The sequence below is a fragment of the Mus musculus genome, chromosome 9 (genome assembly GCF_000001635.26).
Source record: "Mus musculus strain C57BL/6J chromosome 9, GRCm38.p6 C57BL/6J".
NCBI classification, from domain to species: domain Eukaryota; kingdom Metazoa; phylum Chordata; class Mammalia; order Rodentia; family Muridae; genus Mus; species Mus musculus.
In genome coordinates this window covers 57,230,056-57,252,321 of record NC_000075.6, presented here as the reverse complement: position 1 = coordinate 57,252,321, position 22,266 = coordinate 57,230,056, and the positions used below count along the sequence as shown (strand labels likewise).

The 22,266-nt window shown below is 50.2% G+C and overlaps 1 protein-coding gene across 1 annotated transcript; it reads right to left on the bottom strand.

Moving 5' to 3' along the window:
* Positions 1–2,457: 2,457 nt before the first annotated feature.
* Trcg1 (taste receptor cell gene 1) lies at positions 2,458–15,766 on the bottom strand. Its single transcript, NM_001014398.2, has 13 exons — positions 15,698–15,766; positions 11,917–12,033; positions 9,718–11,132; positions 8,120–8,181; positions 6,729–6,880; positions 6,444–6,574; positions 6,016–6,080; positions 5,567–5,706; positions 4,313–4,437; positions 4,160–4,218; positions 3,919–4,064; positions 3,619–3,701; positions 2,458–2,594 (listed from the first exon to the last, which is right to left on the bottom strand). Exons 2-13 carry the CDS (start codon positions 11,957–11,959, stop codon positions 2,538–2,540), a joined length of 2,478 nt encoding a protein of 825 aa, NP_001014420.2. The 5' UTR covers positions 11,960–12,033; positions 15,698–15,766; the 3' UTR covers positions 2,458–2,537.
* Between the last annotated feature and the right edge of the window lie 6,500 nt (positions 15,767–22,266).

Here is a 22,266-nt window from a genome sequence, read left to right as displayed (position 1 = left end):
GGCTTCCAGCATTCGATTATCTGGCCTCACCTAAAGCATCCCACTTCCAAGCACAGTAGTTGGATTGAATTCCCATCCCCTCACCTCACAATGGGGATTACATTTCAACATGTGAACCCGGGGGGGGGGGGGGGGGCCGGGGAGGGGTCGTGTTGAAACCACATCTAGATCCACCACCTGGCCTTGGAATTGGTGGGAATAGGAATTACGTCACACTGTCATTTCAGGACCACCCAGGAGAGTGGTATCAGTATCCCTCTGCCCCACCCTTAGTCCCCTTCCCTTGTTAGATGATGGTGCAACAGGATACCATGTTTCCACCCAGGGCCAGAAAGACCTAAGTGGTCTCAGTTTACAAGTCTGTCACTTTAAACTCACAAGCTCCTGATTTGGAGTCCATCCTTGGTGCCTCAGGGGGAGTGGCTAGACCCACATATCACCTAACAGGAGGGACTGGGCCTTGAGACTCCAGTGTGGGAAAACCTGGCATTAATGTTCAAGACAAGAGGCTGAGGGCCCCAGCAGCCAGTTTTGCTGAGAAGCAGAAACAGCAGGATGAATGGAGGAACAGCTCTTCCCCAGTTGTAGTCCAGGTGGGGATGAGGGAGATGGGATAGCGATGAAGGCTTTGTCTTTTTGGTAGCCTAAATGTATTCTCTTCTGGTTTGCTAAGAGGGTTGAGCTGAACCAACTCTCAGCCCCTCAAAGCAGCTTAGAGAATGGCCCAAGTGCCTCTTACTTTCTCTGCTGGAAATGGAGGGGTGCTTTTAGCCCTACCTCTGTCACCTTACCTGAAGTAGGACTACTGGGGGTGTCCAGCCAGCAAGTACTGGTTTGGTTTGGTTTGGTTTTTGTTTTGCCAGCTGAGCAGTTCTACATGCTCTCTGGGCCTCCTCTGGCTGCCACCTCCAGACACTTGACAGTACAGCCTTTTCAGGTACCCTTGTTTGTTCAGCAGGAGGAACTGTAGAGCCAACCATTTCTGGCTGGCCAAGAATGTCTGGGCTAGGCTGTGGTTGGCAGGCAGGTGGGGCGCCTTGTGTACATAAATCCTTGGGCAAAGATGTGATGCTCTTAGGATGCTCTAACCAAGCCCTGGGTCTTGGCATTGAGTTCTGCAGTGGAAGCGACTCCCAGGGGCCCCAGGCAGAGGAACATGCTACTAAAGTACTGGCATTCACAATGGTTGTCATTTCCTGTCTGGTATCCTTGAACCAAACCCCTTCAGGGTCATGGAAACTTTCTAAGAAAACTCAGCCAAGGGATTAGAGTGCCTGTCACTTCTGGATCTACACAGGGAAGCAGCCGTGCATTCAGGGAACCACAGGGCCTCTTCATACTCCCAAGAAAAGAGGCCACTGTCTTAGGAATCTGACCAGAAAATGGACACCAAGAGGCAGGTCTGGGTGCTCCCGTGGTTCCTTTTCATAGGGCCAGTTGTTTCTTTTTAGCTGGCTAGCAGGTCCAAAGTTTCCATGATGTGTGGGTGGTCTCTCTCCCCTCTCACTGGGTAACTCCTAACCCCAAAGGGAGTCCAGCTCCTGTCCTGGCCTGGAGCCCTTAATATCTTCAAGTTGAAGACCATGTCTGGCAGAATGGACAATATGGCTTGATTAGAATCGTGTTTCCCCCACCCCACTCTCATGGTCTGGCTGCTGGTCTCCCAGCTCTTCTATAGTTTGGGGAATCTTGGGACTGATGAGTCAGCCTTAGTCTAAGACCTCTCTGGCTAAGCCAGCTAACCATGGGACCAGAGTGGCTGAATTGCTGCCTGTAGTCTCTACTCTCTAGACTGGTGCTAAGCTTCTTGAGCCAAGCTTCTGAGCTGCCCTCCTATGGCTCCTCTCTTCCCACTGGTGTTAATTAGATAAGACAACATCTAGAGCTGAAAGCAACTTCTCACGCCTACTTCCATTTCTCACTCTTGTACACCCTGGAAGGCCCAGAGCCAAACATCTTTGAAAGGCCACAAACTCCTTCAGAAGCCACCAACTTCAGCCCCACGGGACCAGCCCTGCCCCTTAATGTCATGGCTGAGACTCTGATCCCTTCCCAAGGATACACGCTTGTAGGCTGTAGTTCCCTCTGCTCTGTTCTCTGGGGCATTATGAAGTCACTAGGGTTCATCTTGAATGGACCCTACAATAAGGGCTCAATGTATATGAGCATTCTGGATACTCACCCTGCCTCTAGCCCTGCATGCTCTGTGTATATATACATACTGGCTATTGGTCTCTCATCTTTCTACGTGTGGTCCCCATACATAGGTAGTTTGTGGTAGCAGGGCCTACAGAACGTTCCATGAGACCTGACTCTTTTTGTCCTAGCCCACCTGTGCATGCTGCAGGGAGCCTGGGCTTGGCTTTCTATGTGAAGGAAACCACCGCCCATCTTCTGGAGAAGTGGGACCTGAGGGGATGCAAAGCCCCAGACAAGGACTGGCTTTGCAACCAGACATAGGAGTGTTTCCCCAGTTTTATGCGGCAAGGAAGTGGGGTGAAGCAGGGGCTTGAAGAAAGTACCATAGGTGAGGTGACCTAGGAGAGGTATAGGGCTTGCTTATTGATGAAGGGAGGAGCCGTACAAAGAGCCACCTGAAGGTATAGAAAAGGGACAGAAGCTATGTGTTAAGAACAATATTGAAACAAAACAGCATGGTGGCACCTGTCTATAATCCTGTATTTTGGAGGCTTAGGCAGGATGACTGCTGCAAATTTGAGGCCAGCTTGGGCTATGCAGTGAGTTAAAGGCCAGTCGGGGCTACATGGTGAGAAACGCACAAATAATTGCTGGCTAGTGCTACTCTTCCCCATCTACCTGGCCCTGGGTTAAGATGGAGGCCAAGCAGGAGAAAAGGAGTTGGCATCATCCGGGGCCTTTGTAAGGCCCTAGAGCAGTCATTGACAGCATCCTTGTGCGGCATTGAGCTAAGATCCCTCTGCCCATGTCCATTCTCTGCCCCAGCTCTTCCTTACGACCAAAGTCCTGCTTTTGTCACCATAGCCCTGTCAGGTGGCTTCTAGGAGTCAGCCTAACTGCCCCTTGGCTTCTGCCCAAGGCAAGATGGAGCCCTGTTGCAGGGACTCTACAACCCAGCACTGTGGCAGAAACTCAGGAAGAGGTTTGGCAGGTCACTCAGATATCTTTTTTTTTTTTTTTGGTTTTTCGAGACAGGATTTCTCTGTATAGCCCGGACTGTCCTGGAACTCACTTTGTAGACCAGGCTGGCCTCAAACTCAGAAATCCGCCTGCCTCTGCCTCCCAAGTGCTAGGATTAAAGGTATGTGCCACCATGCCTGGCCACTCAGATACCTTCTATACATCATCTCCTAAGGGCAGCCAGGGTGATCAGCTTCTGCTTGCCTGGCAGAAGAAGGGCCTCCATACCTTGAAGGGTTCCCCCAGTACAGTCCCCCTCTGTCTACTTTGGTAGCTGAACTATGAAGGTGCAGTCATGGGGTCCAACCCAAGCCCCAGGTGGAAAGCCTGCTGTTCTGGCTGGCATGTGACAGGAACTTGGGTTCAGATGCATAGTGGGGCTACTGTCCCTTTGTCTGAGTTAAGGTCTCAAGCCTCAGCCCATTTCTCAGGAAGAAGCCCTTATCTAGCCAGACTCACCAGGACAAAGAGAGAAGTGAAGCGCTGGAGGTTCAGCATGGCCCCGCCCCTGGGGCCTCTCGAGGCTCTGGAGCTGGGGGTGCCTGGAGCAAAATGGGAAGGCTGAGTGGATTTTCCATCCTCAAAGCCCCCAGAGACTTCTAAGTGTGGTGGCTGTTCCCAGGACACTTGGAGCCAATGTACCCTGGGGGCTCATAGGGAAGATAAGAGATTTGACCCTGCAGTGCTGTGTGGAGGAGGAGGAGGGAAGGTCAGGGAGGCAGAGGGATGGAAGACATGAACAGAGGAAGAGGCACTGACCAAGGACTGGGAGGAGCATCTCTAACTGCAGACCCTCAGTTTCCTGCAGGGAGCCCAGGGCTTGGAGCACGGTGTCTTGAATGATGGCCTGGGCTGGCACAGCCCCAAAGAAGGCCGTTTGTACCCTGGCAGTCAGTGGTTCCTGGCTGAGGGGGGTCATCACAGGCTTCAGTGGGCTGGAGAGATGCAGAGAGATCCTGTCATCTAGCCTCAGGACCCACCCTGTGAACCGAACACTCACTGGAATTCCTCCACCACCACTTGACCAAAGTTCTTCAAAGGCTGGAGGACTGAGGTTAGCTGGGGTAAGGAGACAACGAAGAGTGAGTAACAGCTTTCCACAGCCTAGCCCAGCCACACACCCTTTCTCATTCCCTCCATCCCCTCATGTCACCTGTCTCGTCAGCAGTCCACGAAGCTCCTGGCACTCAGAACTAGTCTTGTTCTCCAAGGTCTTGGTGAAGGGGTGACCCAGGATCAAGAGCCACATCTCATAAAACACCAGATCTGCTTTCTCCCCTAAATGGGTGGGGGTGGGGATGGGGATAGTAGCCAGGACACTTGTCCTCTGAGCGCTCTGGGATAGGACCACACCCTGGTCCAGGGTTGCTCACCCAACCCCCACTGCCCCTACTGCCTGCCTTTGCTGCCTGCTTTTGTTAGACGAATGAGCTACGAATGACTTCTAGTTTTAAGTGGATGAAAACTCACCAACAGTAGGAAATGGTATGGCATGAAAAGTGCACAATTTCCATGTTTGTATATGAAGTTGTACTGGAAAAGAGCCAGCTCACTGGCTGTGACGTACCTCGAAGGGCTGGCTGTGTCCTCCCTCTAAGGGAGGAGCTGGGAGCCACAAAGGGCAAAGACTATTAATTCTCAAGCCCTTTGTGGTAATCTGCCAACCCAGGCTCTGGTGTGTCTGCTGGAAAGGTGACGGCCCGTTCACTCAGACAGTAGGAGACCTTGTGCTCTTTGCTGTCCCTGATCTCCCAGGACGGGCTCCATGATGACTCGCAGACATACATAACTCAGCCCTGCTTGAACGGTAGTTTCACTGTCTGTTAAGGGGATGTCGAGGCTTTAGGTTGGACACCTAGTGGCCAGACACACCCTGTGTTGAAAGCTTGCTCTGAGAGAGTTCTGGCAGGGACCCAAACCAAGGCCCTGTCTCTGGGAGCTACAGAACAGAGCCCACTAGACGGTAATGCTCAAAATGAGAGGTTGCACAGGGGAGGTGGCTGGGACAGCCACTTAGCAGTGAATTAGCACTTCCTAAGCTGAGGGTCTACTCCAGGACAGCTCCAGGTTGTGGCTGCTGGAGCCTGAGAGGCCTTGGAGTTCTCTAAGGTGGATGGATAAGCCAGCCTAACTCTTCCTCTCAAGGGGCCTCATGGGGAAGATGCAATTCTGACCTTGACTGATAGAGCTGACCACTGTGTCTCCTCTCGGAGCAGAGGATTAAGGTGAGGATTGAGAGTTGACTACATGATTCTGTATTCTGAACCTAGCTTTCCTCTGGACTCACTTTTCCCCTATTGGCTGACACACAAGCTTTGCTATTGGGGGGGTTCTGTCCCTTCTCATAGGGGACAATGAGGCCTAGAGGAATGACCCAGAGCGGTACATGGAGCCCAAGCTCACTTACCATTGGCCATTATGCTGGATTTCTGAAGGGTGGGATCTGTTATATGATGGGCCAGGTGACTGGCCAGGCCTTGGAGACGGATGGGGATGGGGCTCTTGAATTTGTATTCCATGTAAACGCTCACCCACTCCTTCACGTTGCTAGGGAAGGATGGGAGAGTCCAGCATCATGGTATCTTTGCCAGTACACACTTCTAGAAGCAAGCTTCAGGCTCCTAAGTGTGCACCCGATGTTCTTTCCTCCAAGGGCAGAGCTCTATGGGGTTGGCTCTAGACAGCAGACAAAGTTCTTACTGGTGTTCTCCAACCTACACCTGAACCCTTGGTTTTGGGTCAGGAGTGAAATTGCCTTAGAGATGTCTCCAAGACAGTAAGTAGCCAAGTAGGCTCTGTAAGTGGGAGTAGGCTGGCCCGGGTGCCTGGACAGACCAGATTGGATTCTCAACCCACCTGAATAGGAGCAGGGGCTGGCTCTGGAGCTCAGCCTTGTAGAATCTTGACACTTCGTGGGTGACCTGTAGGATGTCCTGGAGGTCAGATTGCCTTGGAGCTGCCTGTCCTAAGGCCCAGTATGGGGTGGGTCAGGCTTTAGACAAGGTAAAGCAGGAAGACCTGAGAACCTTCTCCAGTGTGGTCTCCTGAGCAGGGACCTCTGGTGACAACCTAGCCACTGACTTCCCTCAGAGCTTTCTCTTCCCTCAGCCAGCTTTGCCCTCAGGGCACATCTGGGTCCTCCATGCTTGCCTTCCCACATCTGCTAAGCTGGTTCAGCTCTCATTGGACATAAATATACCAATTGCTAAATGCTATAGAGGCCTGCTGGCAAGGGTGGCAGGGAGAACAGCCTAGTCCCAGAAGCAGGGGAGGGGACACCTCACCAGCTGGATGGTCTGCTTTTCCAGCAGGATACAAGACTGAGAACTAGGCAGAAGCAGCTGGGGCAGGAAGGGCCTCATGAGTGTGAAGCTAATGTTGATGATTTCCTGGGTAAGGTCAGTCATGCTGTACCCTGCAGAGACACACACAGCAGTCGGGGAGGTTGGACCGGTTCCCTTTCTCACCATGGCCTGCTCAGGGCTTGGGAAGATTGAAGTGGGTCCTCCATGGAGCCTAGCCAGTGACCTCCATGAGGAGGCAAGGGACAGGTGTTTCTCTAGACTCACCATCAGAGGAAAGGCCATGGTCGGCCAGGGACAGGTACCCAAGCGACCATCTGGAGGACTTCACTTTGCGGTACAAAGTCCAGAGGATTTCTATGGACGAGGGATCCGGAGGACCAAAAATGAGGGAGGCTTTCACCTCTGGACAGCCAGGCCTGCAGGAAGCAACCAGTGAGGACACGATGGACCTGGCTGGTGCAGACGGTGGTGTGCTCAAGGAGAGGAGCCCACCCGGGCATCTACTAGCTATAGTGTAGAACCTCCGTACATGACTGAAGCAGTCACATGACCCCTGAGGTGCTGGCCTCCTTGGTAAATGGGGATAAAATCTCCTTCCTAGGAGGCTGTTGGAGGTCTGAAGGATGCAGGTGGGAGCGCCCACAAACAGGCACTTGGTTAAAGTTCCCTTACTCCTCAATGGGCTGGTTCTCACAGCAGTACTGGGGATCTTATCGGGGAAAGACCGGGGGCGGGGGGGGGGGGAGGTGTTACGCAGAGGACGAAGCTGGCTGGGAGCTCTCAGGAGGTCTGGTGGACACAGAAAAGTAGCCTCAGCTGCAGCTAAAGAAATAGGGGGGCTGAGCGTGCTGGCGCACACCTTTAACCCCAGCACTTGGGAGGCAGAGGCAGGTGGATTTCTGAGTTCAAGGCCAGCCTGGTCTACAGAGTGAGTTCCAGGACAGCCAGGGCTACACAGAGAAACCCTGCCTCGAAAGAAAAAAAAAAAAAAAAAAAAGAAGAAGAAGAAGGAGAAGGAGAAGGAGAAGAAGGGGACTCTGGAGAGAGGGAAGTGACAGACCTGAGGAGTTTCTGAAAGCCTACAGGTCATGCCCCAATTGCTCAAGTCTTTCGGGAGGCAGCCTTCAGGGGAGATCTCAGGGAAAGATCAACCTCAGAGCCTAAAACAACACCTGCCCTTGCCTGAGAGCACCTGTCCTATCCCAGGGCTTGGGAGATAAAATGGGCTCAGGGTCAGGGTGTGGACTCATCAAAGCAGACTTCAAAAGGGAAAAGGTTTTGCAGCAGCTGGGACCATGGCCTGGATAACCCTCCATCTCTGGAGGTAGCCCACTTTCCTAGCAGCCCAGAATGAGTCACCCAAGGATTTACATTTATTTACATATCATTTACATGAGCCTGTCCCCAGGATAAGTAGCTTGATCGCTCTTTGCCTGTCTTTTTTCACTGTACTCAGACAATCCCGTCCAAACCCAACAGCTGGAATTAGGAAATGGCAGGAAGGCCAGCTGAGGTCATGGAACACAGATGGTAATGGAACCAAATGTAGACCTCTTATTCACCCTTCTAGGCTAAGGTATTCCTGGCTGCGCAGCCTGGGCTGAGCATGGGGATGCTGTCAAGGCACAGGTCAGTTGAGAACCACACACACTCACCGAAACAGCAGGGCGCTGACATTCCTGAAGTTGGGGAAGGCCTCCTGGTAGATGAACCGGAGCTGCAGAGGCAGGGGCGTGGGAGTCAGTGTGAGCACCCCTCCTCGAGTCCCTCCATCTGTGCTGGCCTCTGCAGTGGTCTCATGCCTGATCCTGGTTCAGCTGGGCCTTTCCTGGCTGTTCCCCTCGAGTGGCCTGAGGTTTGTGATTTCTTTGTACTGAAATTCTAACTGAGATTCGTCTGTCCCGGGTCTGCACATATGCACGATTTACCTCTGGGGTCCAGTTCACCCTGGGCTCTGCATCCCAACAGCCGCCAGCCTGGCTTGCCTCTTCCATCCCCATTTGCCATAGAATCCTTTGCCAGCCCCACCTGCAAATTTCATTACCCACATGTTCCCATTGCCCTGTGCCTGGGAAGCCTTTCGTTGATTGATGTGACTCCCTTCTGTCCACCCCAGTTAAGACTCTCCCCACTGCCAGGTTTGGTGGTGCAAGTCTTTGATCCCTACACTCAGGAAGCTGAGGCAGGTTCACTGTCAGCCTGAGCAACATAGTGGGAACCTACTCAAGAGAGGAAACAAAACAAAACAACAACAACAAACCCCACAACCAGACCAGATGTGGTGTCTCAGCCTTACAGTCCTTTGGAGAGGAATGCCCAAGGACCAATTCAAGGTCAAATTTGACTACTTAAAAACTCAAAAAGAGGGGAATGGAGAGATGGTTCAGTGGTTAAGAGTTCAATTCTCAGCAACCACATGGTGGCTCACAAACATCTGTAATGGGATCTGATGCCCTCTTCAGGCACACAGATCTACATGTAGATAGAGCACTCATACATAAGAAAAATTAAAAACAAACAAACAAAAACCAAAAAAGAAAAAGAGGGCTGGGCATGTCACTTGGGAGGCAGAGGCAGGTGGATTTCTGAGTTTCAGGCAAGCCTAGTGTACAGAGTGAGTTCTAGGCCACAGTTGTCTCAAAGCAAAACCAAACAAACAAAAAGAAAAGAGAGGATGATCATCCATTGCTATGGTAGAGTGGTCACCGGGTGTGCACAAGGCACTTCACCCAGCAGGTGGCCAGTCTGCGACATTCCTTCCCACAGTTTGTCAGACTTAGAAGCAGTCAGTCCCTTGGCTCCCTGTCGTTCCCTGAGATGAATCATTCAACAAACAGAAGCCCTGTATGGCAGGGGAGAAATGTCAGTTCCCCGACCCTGGCTCCAGGATGGAGCTGTGCTTCACTTAGCCAGGGGATCAGGGTGTCTGATTCCAGACGAGACTGTGTGCTAATAAAAAGCCAGCAGCCAGTACCTGCTCTTTTTCTGGTAGGTGAGTTCTCCCCACACTGTGAGATTTTTTTTCCCCCCTCTATAATGACTTCAAAGAAGTATTTCTGCTTAGCCTCTCCTCCGACTCCTCTCAGGAGCACAGCATGGCGATCATTAGATTTTCCTACTTTGTGTCTAACTAATGTTGGGAGCTGTAGTCAATATAGTGTGTTATGGCTGTGCCTGGCATGCTCAGAAGGAAAGCAGAGCAGGAAAGATTGTCTTCATCTGCATCCCTCTACCCATCGAGCAGGTGCCACACCTGGTAGCAGATAAGCCTGTTCAGCAGCCAGCGCTCCAAGGGTACCAGGTTCCAGACAGCTTTTGTGAAGCGATTGCTGTTGATCCTAAAGGTCACAGAGTGGGTCGTATGACTACGTCCTCCAGTGGAGAAACTCAAGTCCTGCAAAGACATATCCTGGCCAGGGTGAGGGAGGGTAGAGGCCAGGGTAGGATCAGCATGTACAGATGACTCTGTGAAGCCAGAGCTATGTGCGGTAGAGGGAGGGCTAGAGAAATGTTGGAGGGAGAGCGTGGGCATGTGGATTGGGCTGGTGGGAAGCCATAGCCCAGGGTGACTAGGTTGTAGAGCTATCTGGGGTCCGAGGTTTGAGGTTTTAATGAAAGAGTCTGTAGTTGAGGGTGCAATGACAGACACAGGAGCTTTAGGAGAGTCACTGGCTCCTGTGGTGACAGAGGAAACCGGGACCAGGATTGAGGCTGGTGATGGGAAGAAGGACAAAGCTGCAGGTGATGGGGATGCAGACAGGGGTGATGCTGATGAGGGGCGAGGGGAGTGGAGGGAGGATGCCTGTGAAGGGGATGTTGCTGAGGGCAACAGCAGCACAGAAGTACCACGGGATACTGGGCCTGTGTCCAAAGCCACGGTGTTTTCAGATGCTCTGGAGCCCACTTGGGAGGTGAGGTCCAGCCCTGATCTTCCAGGAGATGCAGGCAACAGGGACTCTGTAGCTTTCAGTATGTTAGGCATCCATGGAAAGATAGGCAGTCCTAAGGAGGTACTTGGAGCTAGTGGCACAGATGAGGATGCCTCTGGCCTGGAGTGGCCATCCCTCCATGCAGGCACTGGTATGTAGACAGTGGAATTGGGGGTACACCATAACAGGTGTGGAGATCTAGAGAATATGGGGGGAGGGGGAGCTTTAATTAAATGCCAAGCTGGTTTAGATGCAACATTTTTCTCCAGTGTTTCAGAGGCAGGAACTGTCCCGCACAACCTGAAGACCTTGTCGAACTTCTGCTCAGATTCATGTCTGGGAGAAGGCTGTGGTGATGACATCGTAATTGTCTCTAGAGTTCCAAGAGCCATGATTTCCTCTATAGGGTCAGCCCCAGAGGACACTGGCTGAGAGGCCATGTCGGATGCAGATGTGGTCAGGGCTGAGGGAATTGGTTCAGGTATGACCCTGCCTGAGGGGCCAGGCATTGAGGGAGACTCCTGACCCCCAGCTCCTTCTGTAGAGAGGCCTCCTGCCCTCCTCCCCAGGGCCTCCGGTTCCCTCTCAACTGAGTTGATACCACCAGTGACGTCTGTCAGGATGCCCAGTAGAATGCGGCTACTTTGCTGAGCTGATGTGCCAGGGGCTGAGGGAAACTGCTCAGGGTCTTCATTAGTAGAGAGAAGGGTCAGGGTAGAAGCAGAGACTACTAGGAGGGCTGCAAAAGAAGAAAGGCCTGGCTTTTCAGTATCGGGTGGACAGGACTGGCCCCCAACCTCTCAGATCTCACCCTGGCACATCTTGCTCACTTAGGTACTGGAGAGTAATACCTAGGCCTGGTTAGGCCCCCAACCATGGAGCTACTTATTTGAGTCATCTCCCCTCCCTCATTCTAGCCGGGCTGACAGTGGCATGATGCCCTTCCCTGGGAATAGGCACTGTGAAGACAAAGGGAAATGCCTTTAGGATTTGTCTGTTTATCTCCATGCTAACAACCCCTATGTTAAGGACCTCCCACCCGCAAAGAGAAGTCTCCCAGGCCCAAGTGGTTGCTAGGAGTTGAAGGTCTTACCTATTCTATTTAAACCACCTCTGAGGCGCAGACTAACTTGATGGAGCAGGAAGTGCTGTCTGATTCTCCGTTGTGGGTAAAATTGTGACCTGACCATGCTCCCTGCATACAGGGTTTTTCTTGGAGGCTGGGAGGTGGAGCATACATGTAGAGGAACCTCTGAAGGCTCTAGGGTTCATGCCAAACCTACCTACAGCTGTATAAAGCTCCAAGGAGGTGATCTTGAGGTCCCTCAAGATGCCTGAGGTCCCCAATCTTTCCCTAGCATCTCTCAGGCTGCCCAAGGCTAAACCATGGAGACAGTGAAGGGGCAGCCTGAGGTGGGAGTCATGGAGTTCCCTGAGGAGAGGATTCCACCCTTCCCTACAAGTAAGCTGGTGGTGATGGGGACATGACACCGCAGCTCACCTTCCCCATCCTACTCACTCACCAGCCAAGAGAATTCCAGCTGCAGGAAACCACTGCTTGTCCATACTGCAGGCTCCAGCCAAGACTTCCAAGGGTGCGGCGTCAGGTGACAGACACAATGATGTTCTTTGCAAGTCCCCTTTGGAAGGGCGTCCTCAGGCTTGGGTAGAACTCAGTGTAGAGCCCTAGCCTAGGATGCCAGAGGCCCTGAGTCCCACCCCATTACCCAGATGTCCACTTCTGCCAGTAGCTGTCTAGGGCTCTGCCTCCAGAGCAAGGTGCCCTGAAACTGCCCTAGCCACCAAGTGGCCTCCTGAAAAGCCCTTGTCTTGTGGAGCTGCAGATTCAAATGGGAACAGATATACCTTTCCCACAGCCTCAACTTTTATTATGGTTAATTTTTTTTTTTTTTTTTTTGGAATAGTTAAATGTCCTTGGGCAGGGAGAGTTAATGCCCTGGGTGAGTTAAGTCATGAGGAGATGTGCTGTTGACAGGGGTGTGGCTATATGAAGGATGCGAAAGCATCAGCCCGTGGGAAATGGCAAAACCTTCCCTGGGCTAGGCTCCCCTGCAGACTGCTTCTAATGGGATTGGTTAAACCTGCATCCTTGAAGCTGTAAGCAATAACCCCACTCACCTCCCTGTTCAACTCTATATAATAAACATGCTGCGCTTCCAGGATACTTTGGCTTCTTTAGTAGAGAGCCCAGTCCACCTGGTCTCCTTTTTTCTGTGCATGTGGCCGTGTGTCTGTGTATGTGGTCGTGTTTCTTTATTCTCCAGTCAGGTCAATTCCTGGAGCTGTGGTGGATAAAGTGCCATGTTCTTTCCTGTCCTTAGGTAAGTGCTAGTGGTATTTTGGGGGTGGGGACAGCAGTAGTCAGAAGTGAGTTACAAGTTGCTAACCGTGCTGTGGGATCTGAGCATGGCCCACCCTGCCCCTCCCCCAGCTTTGTTCCAGCGCAGTCGCTGCTTCCATTCCATTAGACAGGGAAGGACTGGGTTAGGCAGATCATGATAGGCAGCTTCCGTCATGCCAGCAGCCCTTTCTAGAGATCTGGTCAGAACCTGGCACCAACTATGTGGGGGAGGCAAGGGCTTTGGGTAGAAGGGTCTTTCCCAGACCCCCTCTAGCTGCATTTCTGTGCCATGCCCTGGGTTGGGTAGTTTTGTCAACTCGGCATAAGCTAGAGGCATCTAAGAAGGAGTCTCAACTGGAAAATACCTCCATGATATTGATCTGTGGGCAAGTCTGTGGGAGGCATTCTCTTGATTAACGATCGGTGTGGGTGGTGCTACCCCTGGCCAGGTGGTCCTGGGGTGTATGACAAAGCAGAGTGAGCAAAGTGGGGAGAATAAGCCAGTGCGTCGCCCTCCTCCACGGACTCTACCTCTGTTCTTGCCTCCATGTTCCCACCCTGAATTCTGCCTTCGTTTTGCCTGATGGAATGTAACCCTTAAGTTAAATAAGCCCTTTTCTCCCTAAATTGTTTTTGGTTATAGTCTTTACCACAGCAATAGAAATCTAAGGATTGCTCTCTCACACTGTAGGAGACCAGCAGTGTGAGAACCTCTTAGCACCCCTGGTCTCAGCCCTCTCTCTAGGTTTGCAGCCTTTTCCCCTAAGAGGTCCTGGCCTTCTCTGGACCAGCAGCCCTGTTCCCAGGGTCAACGTTAGTCTTTGTCAGCGAGGCTTGACGGGGAGAAAATAACTAGAATCCCAAAAGAGGGAATCCTCCAAAGCAACTGGGCCTGGGACATCCCAGCCGGGATCCTACCACCCCCAGCCCCTTCTACTTGGGCATACCCCTTCCCACCTGGAGGTGTTTGTCTGTCTGCTTATTTATCTGTTTAGCTCAACTGACTAAGGACTTTGGCATGTTGCCCTATGGTGCTACCTTTTATATCCCCAGCCCTTTAGCTTTTTCTTTTCTTGTTTTAAATCTTGAGACATGGTCTCACTAAGTAGCCTGGGTTGGCCTTGACTCACTCGAAGCTTAGACTGTTCTTAAATCTGCAAGCTTCCTGTTTCAGCCTCCCTCTTGGATTAGAGCCATAGATCAGTAAGCACAGCTACTAGAAATATTTCCTAAGACAAAAAAACTATCATTTATGACACAGTTCTACCCCAGGCCACAGATCCACAATCCTACAGGCCTTCCCACTCAACCCGCTCCCTTGGCTTCTTTGTTGCTTGCTATCTGTAGCCCTATACTCTGCTGGTCCCAGGAAGCCACTGCCTGTTCCTTGCCCTCCTTGGAGGTGCTATGGGACAGCTGTCTCCCAGGGAGAGAAGAGAGCTTTGGCTTCTGACAACTCCCACCCGCAATCCTGAATTCACGATCACTCCTCTCCTTGAAGCTGCTCTTCCCAGTCCTCCTCACCTGTCCCCAAGCCTGTACACACCCCTCTTCCTTAACTCTTCCCTCAGTTGTGTCCCCTGGATACCCAGGTCTGACCTGGTACCCCTGGTGCTGCCAAGAAGCCTCTGCCCTCTAGGAGGAGGATGGAGATTGGCTCTAACACTTTGTGCCACTCTTGCCAGGTGGGCGGGGCTACTGCTTTCCAGACAGCCTCAGGCTGAGGAAAATCCTGTCTGTTATGGCTCTAGTCTTCTTCTTTTTCTTCTTCTTCTTCTTTTCTTTTTTGCTTTTTCGAGACAGGGTTTCTCTGTATAGCCCTGGCTGTTCTGGAACTCACTCTGTAGACCAGGCTGGCCTCGAAATCAGAAATCCGCCTGCCTCTGCCTCCCGAGTGCTGGGATTAAAGGCATGTGCCACCACTGCCCGGCTAAATTTTTCTCTTTTTTCTTTATTTTTATTTTATTTTATTTTTGATGGCTCTATTCTAAAGAGTAAGCCTTGCTCATACTGCAAGACTCTGGGTTCCCATCTGCCCCTCTGACACCCTCCTGACCAGACTGAGCTCAAACTGTCAAACTGGAATTAGTTGAGACCACAGTGGGAAAAGCTGTAGCTGCCTAGGGAGCCAGGCATATGGTATACTTTCAACCTGGCACTTAGAAGTCAGAGGCAGGGGATCATCATGAGTTTGAGGGCAACCAGCTTGGTCTACATAGTGAGTCCCTGTCTAAAAAGAAATAAAGTAAGTAAATAAGAAAGTAAATAAATAGAGACCAAACCAGTCTGGACTTTCCTGGTTATGCAGGGTTGGAAACTTAGCTACTCAGAAGGCTAAGGCAGGAAAATGGTAAATTCAAGGCCTGCCTAGGCAACTTATCAAGATCTTGTCTCAAAAGTAAGTAAAACAGAGGCTAGTGTCACATTTCAGTGGTGGAGTACTCTCCTGGAGTTACTTTGCAAAGACTCTGGGTTCAAGTCCCAGTGGGAAGAGAATGAAATCAGGATTTGGCATGTCTGAAAACTGAGAAATAATCTCTTGTCAGAATCAGTGTTAAGGCTATGGCAAGTGTCTAGGATCACTGTGGATGAGGGCGAGGCTCTTCTAGCTCTCCCTGGCCAGATGCAATCCCACCTGCACTTGGAGTAAGTTGAATGGAATCTGGCCTCACACCAATGTCACAAAATGTCAGCAAAGTAAGGACGAGATTCCTAAGTGCTAGTCTGTCCCAAGGTCCAGCCACAGGGCTTGATAATATTTTTCATGTGGGTCAATTTCAATCCTCTAGTAAGGACTCTCTAGTAGGTTCTCTTCTTCTTAAAGCCCCATGATACGGACACCTACACCTCAGCCCTGTCACTCTCAGTCCCTAACAGCCAAGTGCTGGGGAGCCCTCTTACCCTGGTAACTAAGTCATGGATTCCCACAGGTTGTATCCTACCTTGTACTCTCTGCAGTAGATGTTGTGCACGGTCTTCTTGTGTCCTGGCTCAGAGAGAATGTGTACATGCTCCAAGGGTCTTGAGGGGTTAGTAGGTATGGTGGAACACACGGGGATGGGTTCTGAACCAGGTAGACATTTGCCTAGACACACAGGCAGCTGGGCCAGCAGATGCTCATCTTTGCTTACATATCTTCTAATAGGAACCTTCCTAGTTTCAGAGATGGGGCACCAAGGCCCCATCCTCTTCCTGGTACCCTCTTCCTGTTTGAGAAAGAGTGTCATGGAGTCTTTCACTATTCATGAGACCTTAGTCCCTGGATGTCATCTTGGTCATCAGAGAGGGCACTATGAGGCTCAGCCCAACAAGGACAAGACAAGACTGGAGATTTCTGTAAAGACTAGGTAGGAAAGAGTGGGGTGTCTAGGACTCCACCCAGTTCCTTTCCAATTTAGAATTCTTTTTTTTTTTTTTTGAGACAGGGTTTCTCTGTATAGTTCCTGGCTGTCCTGGAACTCATTTTGTAGACCAGGCTGGCCTCGAACTCAGAAATCCGCTTGCCTCTGCCTCCTGAGTGCTGGGATTAAAGGTGTGCGCCATCACGCCCAGGTCAGAATTCTTCATGTGGTACTAGAGGTCTCAGTACTGGGTCAATCCCAGGCCAAAACCAGCCTAACTTCTCTCACATGCCCTGGCTATGTTCTTGCTACAGAGAGACATATGAGAGAGACTGTCTAACCACTGTGCTTCCAGGACAAGAGTTCCAGGCAGGAAGAACAGCCAGAATGGGTCCCACAGCTAAAGGTGTGAATTGGGTCAGTGTGTGTGTGTGTGTGTGTGTGTGTGTGTGTGTGTGTGTATGTATGTATGTATGTGTGCACGCACACGAGCACACACTTGCACATGCACATACTTACTACGGAGGTATATACAAATGAGGGAAGTCACAATCCCGGGATTCCCCAATCTTTGATTCTCTGCTGATCTCAAGGTTCAAGCCGTGGATCCTTCAGGGTCTAGGAAAGGTCTTGGTTAACATTCTGCCAGCTTCTTCTCATCTAGTTCTGGTTCATCATTCCATCTTCTAAGCTGGTGGTGAGAGCTAGAAGCATTCTGTGAACCCTGCCAGAAGCTAGGTCAAGTGGCTAGTTCTACTGAACCAGGCAGTCTGATTGGCTATTATCAAGATTTCCTGGCCCATCTTTAGCCTCATAGGATACTGCTGCTCATTCTGAGGAATAACGATGCCCTGCTGGGACGCCAACCCAAGACTCAAATCTTACCTCCAAAGGGGCTTCTGCTTCCTCTTCCTGCTCTTTTCTTCCAGGCTGGCCCCTGGCCTGACAATGTCCTCTTACTGCTTATTTGTGTGATGGTAGAAGAGAATTAAACCATTGAGCTGGACAAGATGGTGCATACCCACAGTCTCAGCAGCTGGGAGGTGGAGACAGGAGAATCAGGAATTCAATGACTGCCCCAGCCACAAAGGAATTTCAATCTACCTGAGACCCTATCTCAAAATTACAGTTTGTTTTTGTTGGGTTAGTTCTCCTGTGGTCCAGACTGACCTTGAACTCAATATGTTGCTAAGGATAGCCTTGTACTCCTGATCTTCTTGACTATGTCTCTCAGGTTCCGGGATTTCAGGTATGAGATGTCACACCTAGGTTACTTTCTTATTTTTTTTTTTAAAGAGATTTATTTATTTAATGTGAGTACACTGTTGCTACCTTCAGACCCACCAGAAGAGGGCATTGCATCCCATTACAGATGGTTGTGAGCTACCATGTGGTTGCTGGGAATTGAACTCAGGACCACTGGAAGAGCAATCAGTGCTCTGAACAGCTGAGCCATCTCTCCAGCCCACTTTCTTATTTTTGAAACATGTTCTTCCTGAGTTGCCTAGGTTGGCCTTGAACTCACTCTATATCCCAGGCTGGATCTGAACTTTCAGTCTCTTCCACGTCACCTTCCTGTGTAGCGGGGATCACAGGCCGGGCTAGTTGTGCTTGAGAGGTTTTGCTTTGTTTTGAGGCAGGGTTTCACGTATCCAACATTAATCTCAGACTCGCTGTGACCGGGAATAACCTCAGTATAGAAGCCCCAACAAGCAAGTACTGGGACTATAAACTTCTACCACTCTCCCTGGCCTTGATTTTTGAGTTTTGCTAAGACTCCAAGGAGTCTTTAATAATTTCCTTCTGCTAAGCACAGATATTCATGAACAGGTACTTAGAAACTGCTTGTGCTAAACAACACCTCATGGTATCAACACCTCGTGGGCCTGCATGTGGCAATAAGCAAGACAGAACCTAGGACCTCTGCCTTTGTTTTATACAAGTCCTTTACTTTGGGTCGTTTGCTTGCCTGTGCGTATAGACATGTTAATCACTCAGTGATGTCTGTCTGAAAATGTGTGATACCTAACCTGTCTCCCTCTACTTCAAGGCTAAAGGCAGAGCAAGATAAGGAACTGAGGCATCTTACTGTCAGCTTTTACAGTGTCTTGCTCCAGACTCCTAACATCCACACAAAGCTGTCTGGTCATTCATTGTCCTAAGCTTGCAGTTGCCTTGGATTTCAAAACACTGAAGCTTGAAAGAGTGCTGGACTTACAGGCATTGAGTCACCATACCAGGCGGAAATGAATAATCGTCTCATGGGAACCAAATTACCCTCTTCACATGACAGCAGTGCTAACTTCTTCAAACTACCCTAGAGAAGCAGATCTGAGGTAGTGGTCAACCGTCAGGCACATTGGCCAAGACTCTTCCCACTTCCTGCCATAGTTTTCAAATGGTGGCACAGGCCTGTGATCCCAGCAGTTGGGAGAAAGAGGCTAAAGGAAAGTTGTAGATTCAAGGCCAGCCTACTCTACATAGGAGGTTCCACACACTACACAGCAAGAGCTTGTTTCAACAAAACAAAACAGGCTTACATGTTGGTACCTCAGAGACAGACCTGGAGGGATGGAGATGTCAGTCAGTTCATAGTATGCTTGCCCCTCATGCTCAAGACCTGGTTCAATGCCCAGGGTAGCATTAACTGGGCATAGTGACACACAGCTGTAATCTCAGCACTCCAAGGATGGGGACAGGAAGGTCAGAAGTCCAAAGTCATCTCAAGAGAGACATAACAAGTTCAAGGTCAATCTGGGCCAAAGGAGACTGTTAGCATAAGAGGGAGGGGACTGGCTCGAGTTATTTCGACCCTTATCTGGCTTTCCCAACGTGGCCCTATTGAGATAAATCTTCTCTCGGTTTTCCACCGTTATTCTCTTCTTAAATTGGCACATTGGGTTGGGTGATGTAATCTAGCCTGCCTAGAGCTGATAGAGATGGCACTTTGCCCTGAAACGCCAGTATCTAGACTCACCACATATATGCTACTGTAGCCACTGGAAGACTATATTTGTAGCCTATATTTGTAGCCTATATTTGTATAGGATCTCTGGTTTTGGTTAGGAGCTGACAGTTGCCATAGTCTTAGAACTAGGAGTGTTAATGCTTCTGGGTTCACCTTGGACCTTGTCCTCTCAGTGGAAGTTAGAGTTACCTTTCGTCTCCCCTCTCCCTCCCTGTCCCTTACTGTTACCAGCTCTTCCTTTAGTCAGGGTCTTGCTGTATAATCTTGTTCTGATCCTTTCTGCCTCAGCCTTCCAGATAACAGGCATGCAATACATGCCTGTCCCCTCCCTCCCCACCCCCCATATCACATTTTAGGTTTTACTTTTTACTTTTTTTCATTTTTGAGATAGGTTCTTACTATGTAGACCAGGCTGGCCTTGAACTCAGATCCATTTGCCTTTACCTCCCAAGTATTGGGACCAATGATGCGCGTGAACCTTCCTGGCAAACTTTCTCTTAAACATCTCTGATTTAAATATGCATCTTCTGGTTGAATACAGGAAAGCTGGGCTCCTAATGACCTTGCTACAGCCAGTGGGGTTGTGTTTGCTCGTGCAAAGCATATTCCTAATTTCTTGTTTGACTTCCGAGATGGCTGTCATGAAAATCAACTCTGCTTACTGGATGGTTTTCTTGAGTCTACAGTGATCTCAGTCTTCCTTGGGTTTGGTCCAAAGCTGGGGAAGTATATTCAGCCTGCAAACGGGTATGCCCTAGAGATATCAGTGGGTGAGTGTGAGGAAATGTAGAAATGGCCTGGAGAGCCAGTTGTTCTTCTGGGTAATTCAGAGTCAATGGAGACCAGGAAGCCACAGATAAGTTCTTAGAGAGGCATTCTGTAGTGGGACATGGGTTCTTAGAGGATCCTCACAGGACTGGCACCATGGGACAGGACGACTGGCTTCAAGACACTCTACCTTGCCTTTCCTTCCTTGCTGCCTCTGACCCTATCTCCATCCCTCTGATTTTTATCCCTCAGAAAGCTGCTGGAGCCTAGGACAGTGTTGCAGACAGAATGATCACGAGTTTAAATCCAGTCTGGGTAACTTAGTGCAACCCTTCTTTCCAAACCTGAAAAGAAGGCCAAGGTTGTAGCTCACTAGTGGAGTGTCATCATCTTGGAGGCCTTTGGTTCAATCCCTGGTCCCATCTCCACACCTCATGTGAGGTGGAAGGGAGAGCAAGCTGCTAGAACCCACAGGCTTCATGTCGGGCTCCTCTGGGGGAATCTAACCTCGGACAATATAGGCGTGGCTCTTTCTAGAGCTCATGATCCAATGGCAGTGAGTCCCAACCACACCTCGGTTGCTGAAGCAGGGATCCAGTTGCTATGGACATGGGAGAGGTACAGGGCTGTGGTTAAGGCAAGGCTGGTTGACACAGCAGCTCTGGGCCACAGGTTTTCCCAATTAGTCTCCAGGACCAACAGCATTAGCACCACTTGGCAATTTAGCAAGAGATCCAGACTCTGACTCCACCCTCAAACTACTATGTCAGAGAGTATGGGGTGAAGCCAACCTCTGTGCTTCCCCGACCTCTGTGTGAGTCTCAGTTGGATGACATCTGAAAACCACGATCATTATCTGTCTTGAGCTCTTCTGGTCAGTATTGGTGCTTACATTTCCAGGCACACATCGTTTCTGTTTCTCCTGGGACCATTTTGAGACAAAATCAACAGCAGTTTATTTATCTTGTTTTTTTAACAGCAGTTTTTTTTTAAATGTTTCTTCATCCATTATTTATATCTACATTTATAGATAGATAGATATCTTTTATCTGGGGTGGCTGTGGGGGGGGGGGGCGGTGGTGTTGAAGCAGCATCTCACTATAGCCCAGGCTGGCTTTGATCTCAGTCCACCTGCCTCAGCACAGGCTGTTTGTGTGTTTTTATGTTTATGTCCTTTAAAAATTCCTTTTAAAAAATTTTTGATTCTTTGTGAATTTCACCTCATGCACCCCAATCCTGCTCATCTCCCCAAACTTTTGTATCCACAGTCTGCACTTGCAACCTCCCTGCCAAAAGGAAGTAAGATTCAAAACAGAACATTTTGTCATGAAACCTATAGTGTGTCACACACACTGTGTTACATAGTATACCCTTTTGTCCACACATCTTTTCTTAAAAATGTCCATTGCAATGAGTCTTTGGTCTGTTTTGAGGCCTCTGGCTTCTGCTACACGATGAGTCCTGGATCCTCACGGGGACTCCTCCTGGAATTCCTGCCATTGCCCCAAGCCATGGAGATCCTGCTGCTCAAGATAAGCCTTTCACGAGCTCCAGCTGTTCATAGATGGGGTTGATGCTGGGGTAGACCATCAAAGCCCTGGGCCTAGACATGGGAGTTAGCTGAGTTGGTCGGTCTGCTGGCTCTCCTGTGTCTGTCATGGGGTTCTCCAGCACTGCCCTGGCTAGCTTGCCTACTATTGTCCCCACAAAGGACAGGGTCAGCTCTCTTGCTCTCATGAAGTCAGGGCCAGTTTTTCTGCCTGCTGCTGGGAGCGAGAAGTGAGGGGGAGGGAAGGCATTTCTCCCTCACTCAAACCACCTCATGGTAGATAGAAGCCAGACCAGCTCTCCCACATTCATACCCTCAGGCCAGTTCACCTGCTTCCAGGGTCCTCTCTACTGGGCTGCCCAAGCAAGGGGTGGGGCAAGCTCAGCGCAGTGCCCTAGGCGGCAGTTCAGACCAGGGACATCTTCACAGCCTTCAAAGATAACAGGAGCCTGGGACATCAACACAGATCTAGGCGCCATAGGACCACTGACCCAGACATGGCCCCAAGCTGCAGCATGGGTCCAGATGTTTCCATAGCCTCACGTGCAGGCACTCCAAGAAGCCTGTCGCCCCTGTGGCCACACAGCCCTCAAATAGCCACATGCCGCTCAATTTTAAAGCAAGAACAATCAGTTCCAGCTGGGCGGCATTCTCTTTGAGATCTCCCAGCTGTTCCAGAGATTTCTTAAGAAATCCCGCCACACAGGACTCAAAAACTCATTGATTTTCCTTCATATGTGAAACACTCTCCAACATGTAAATGATGGCTCTGTCTATGAAACAACTGCTTGGAAACAGCTCAAAAGAAGAGGCAATCACTTTCAAAACTGCTCCAACCTTTCCCATCCTTTATGCACTGTGTGAGATTATTTAAGGACAGTTGTA

Excerpts from the sequence above, each read along its gene's own strand:
- Trcg1 (NM_001014398.2), bottom strand. The coding sequence starts at position 11,959 with ATGGACAAGCAGTGGTTTCCTGCAGCTGGAATTCTCTTGGCTG. Across the intron at positions 11,133-11,916 it reads AGCTGGAATTCTCTTGGCTG|CCCTCCTAGTAGTCTCTGCT; the intron begins GTGAGTGAGTAG and ends CTTCTTTTGCAG. Across the intron at positions 4,219-4,312 it reads GTGGACTGCTGACGAGACAG|CTAACCTCAGTCCTCCAGCC; the intron begins GTGACATGAGGG and ends TCCTTACCCCAG.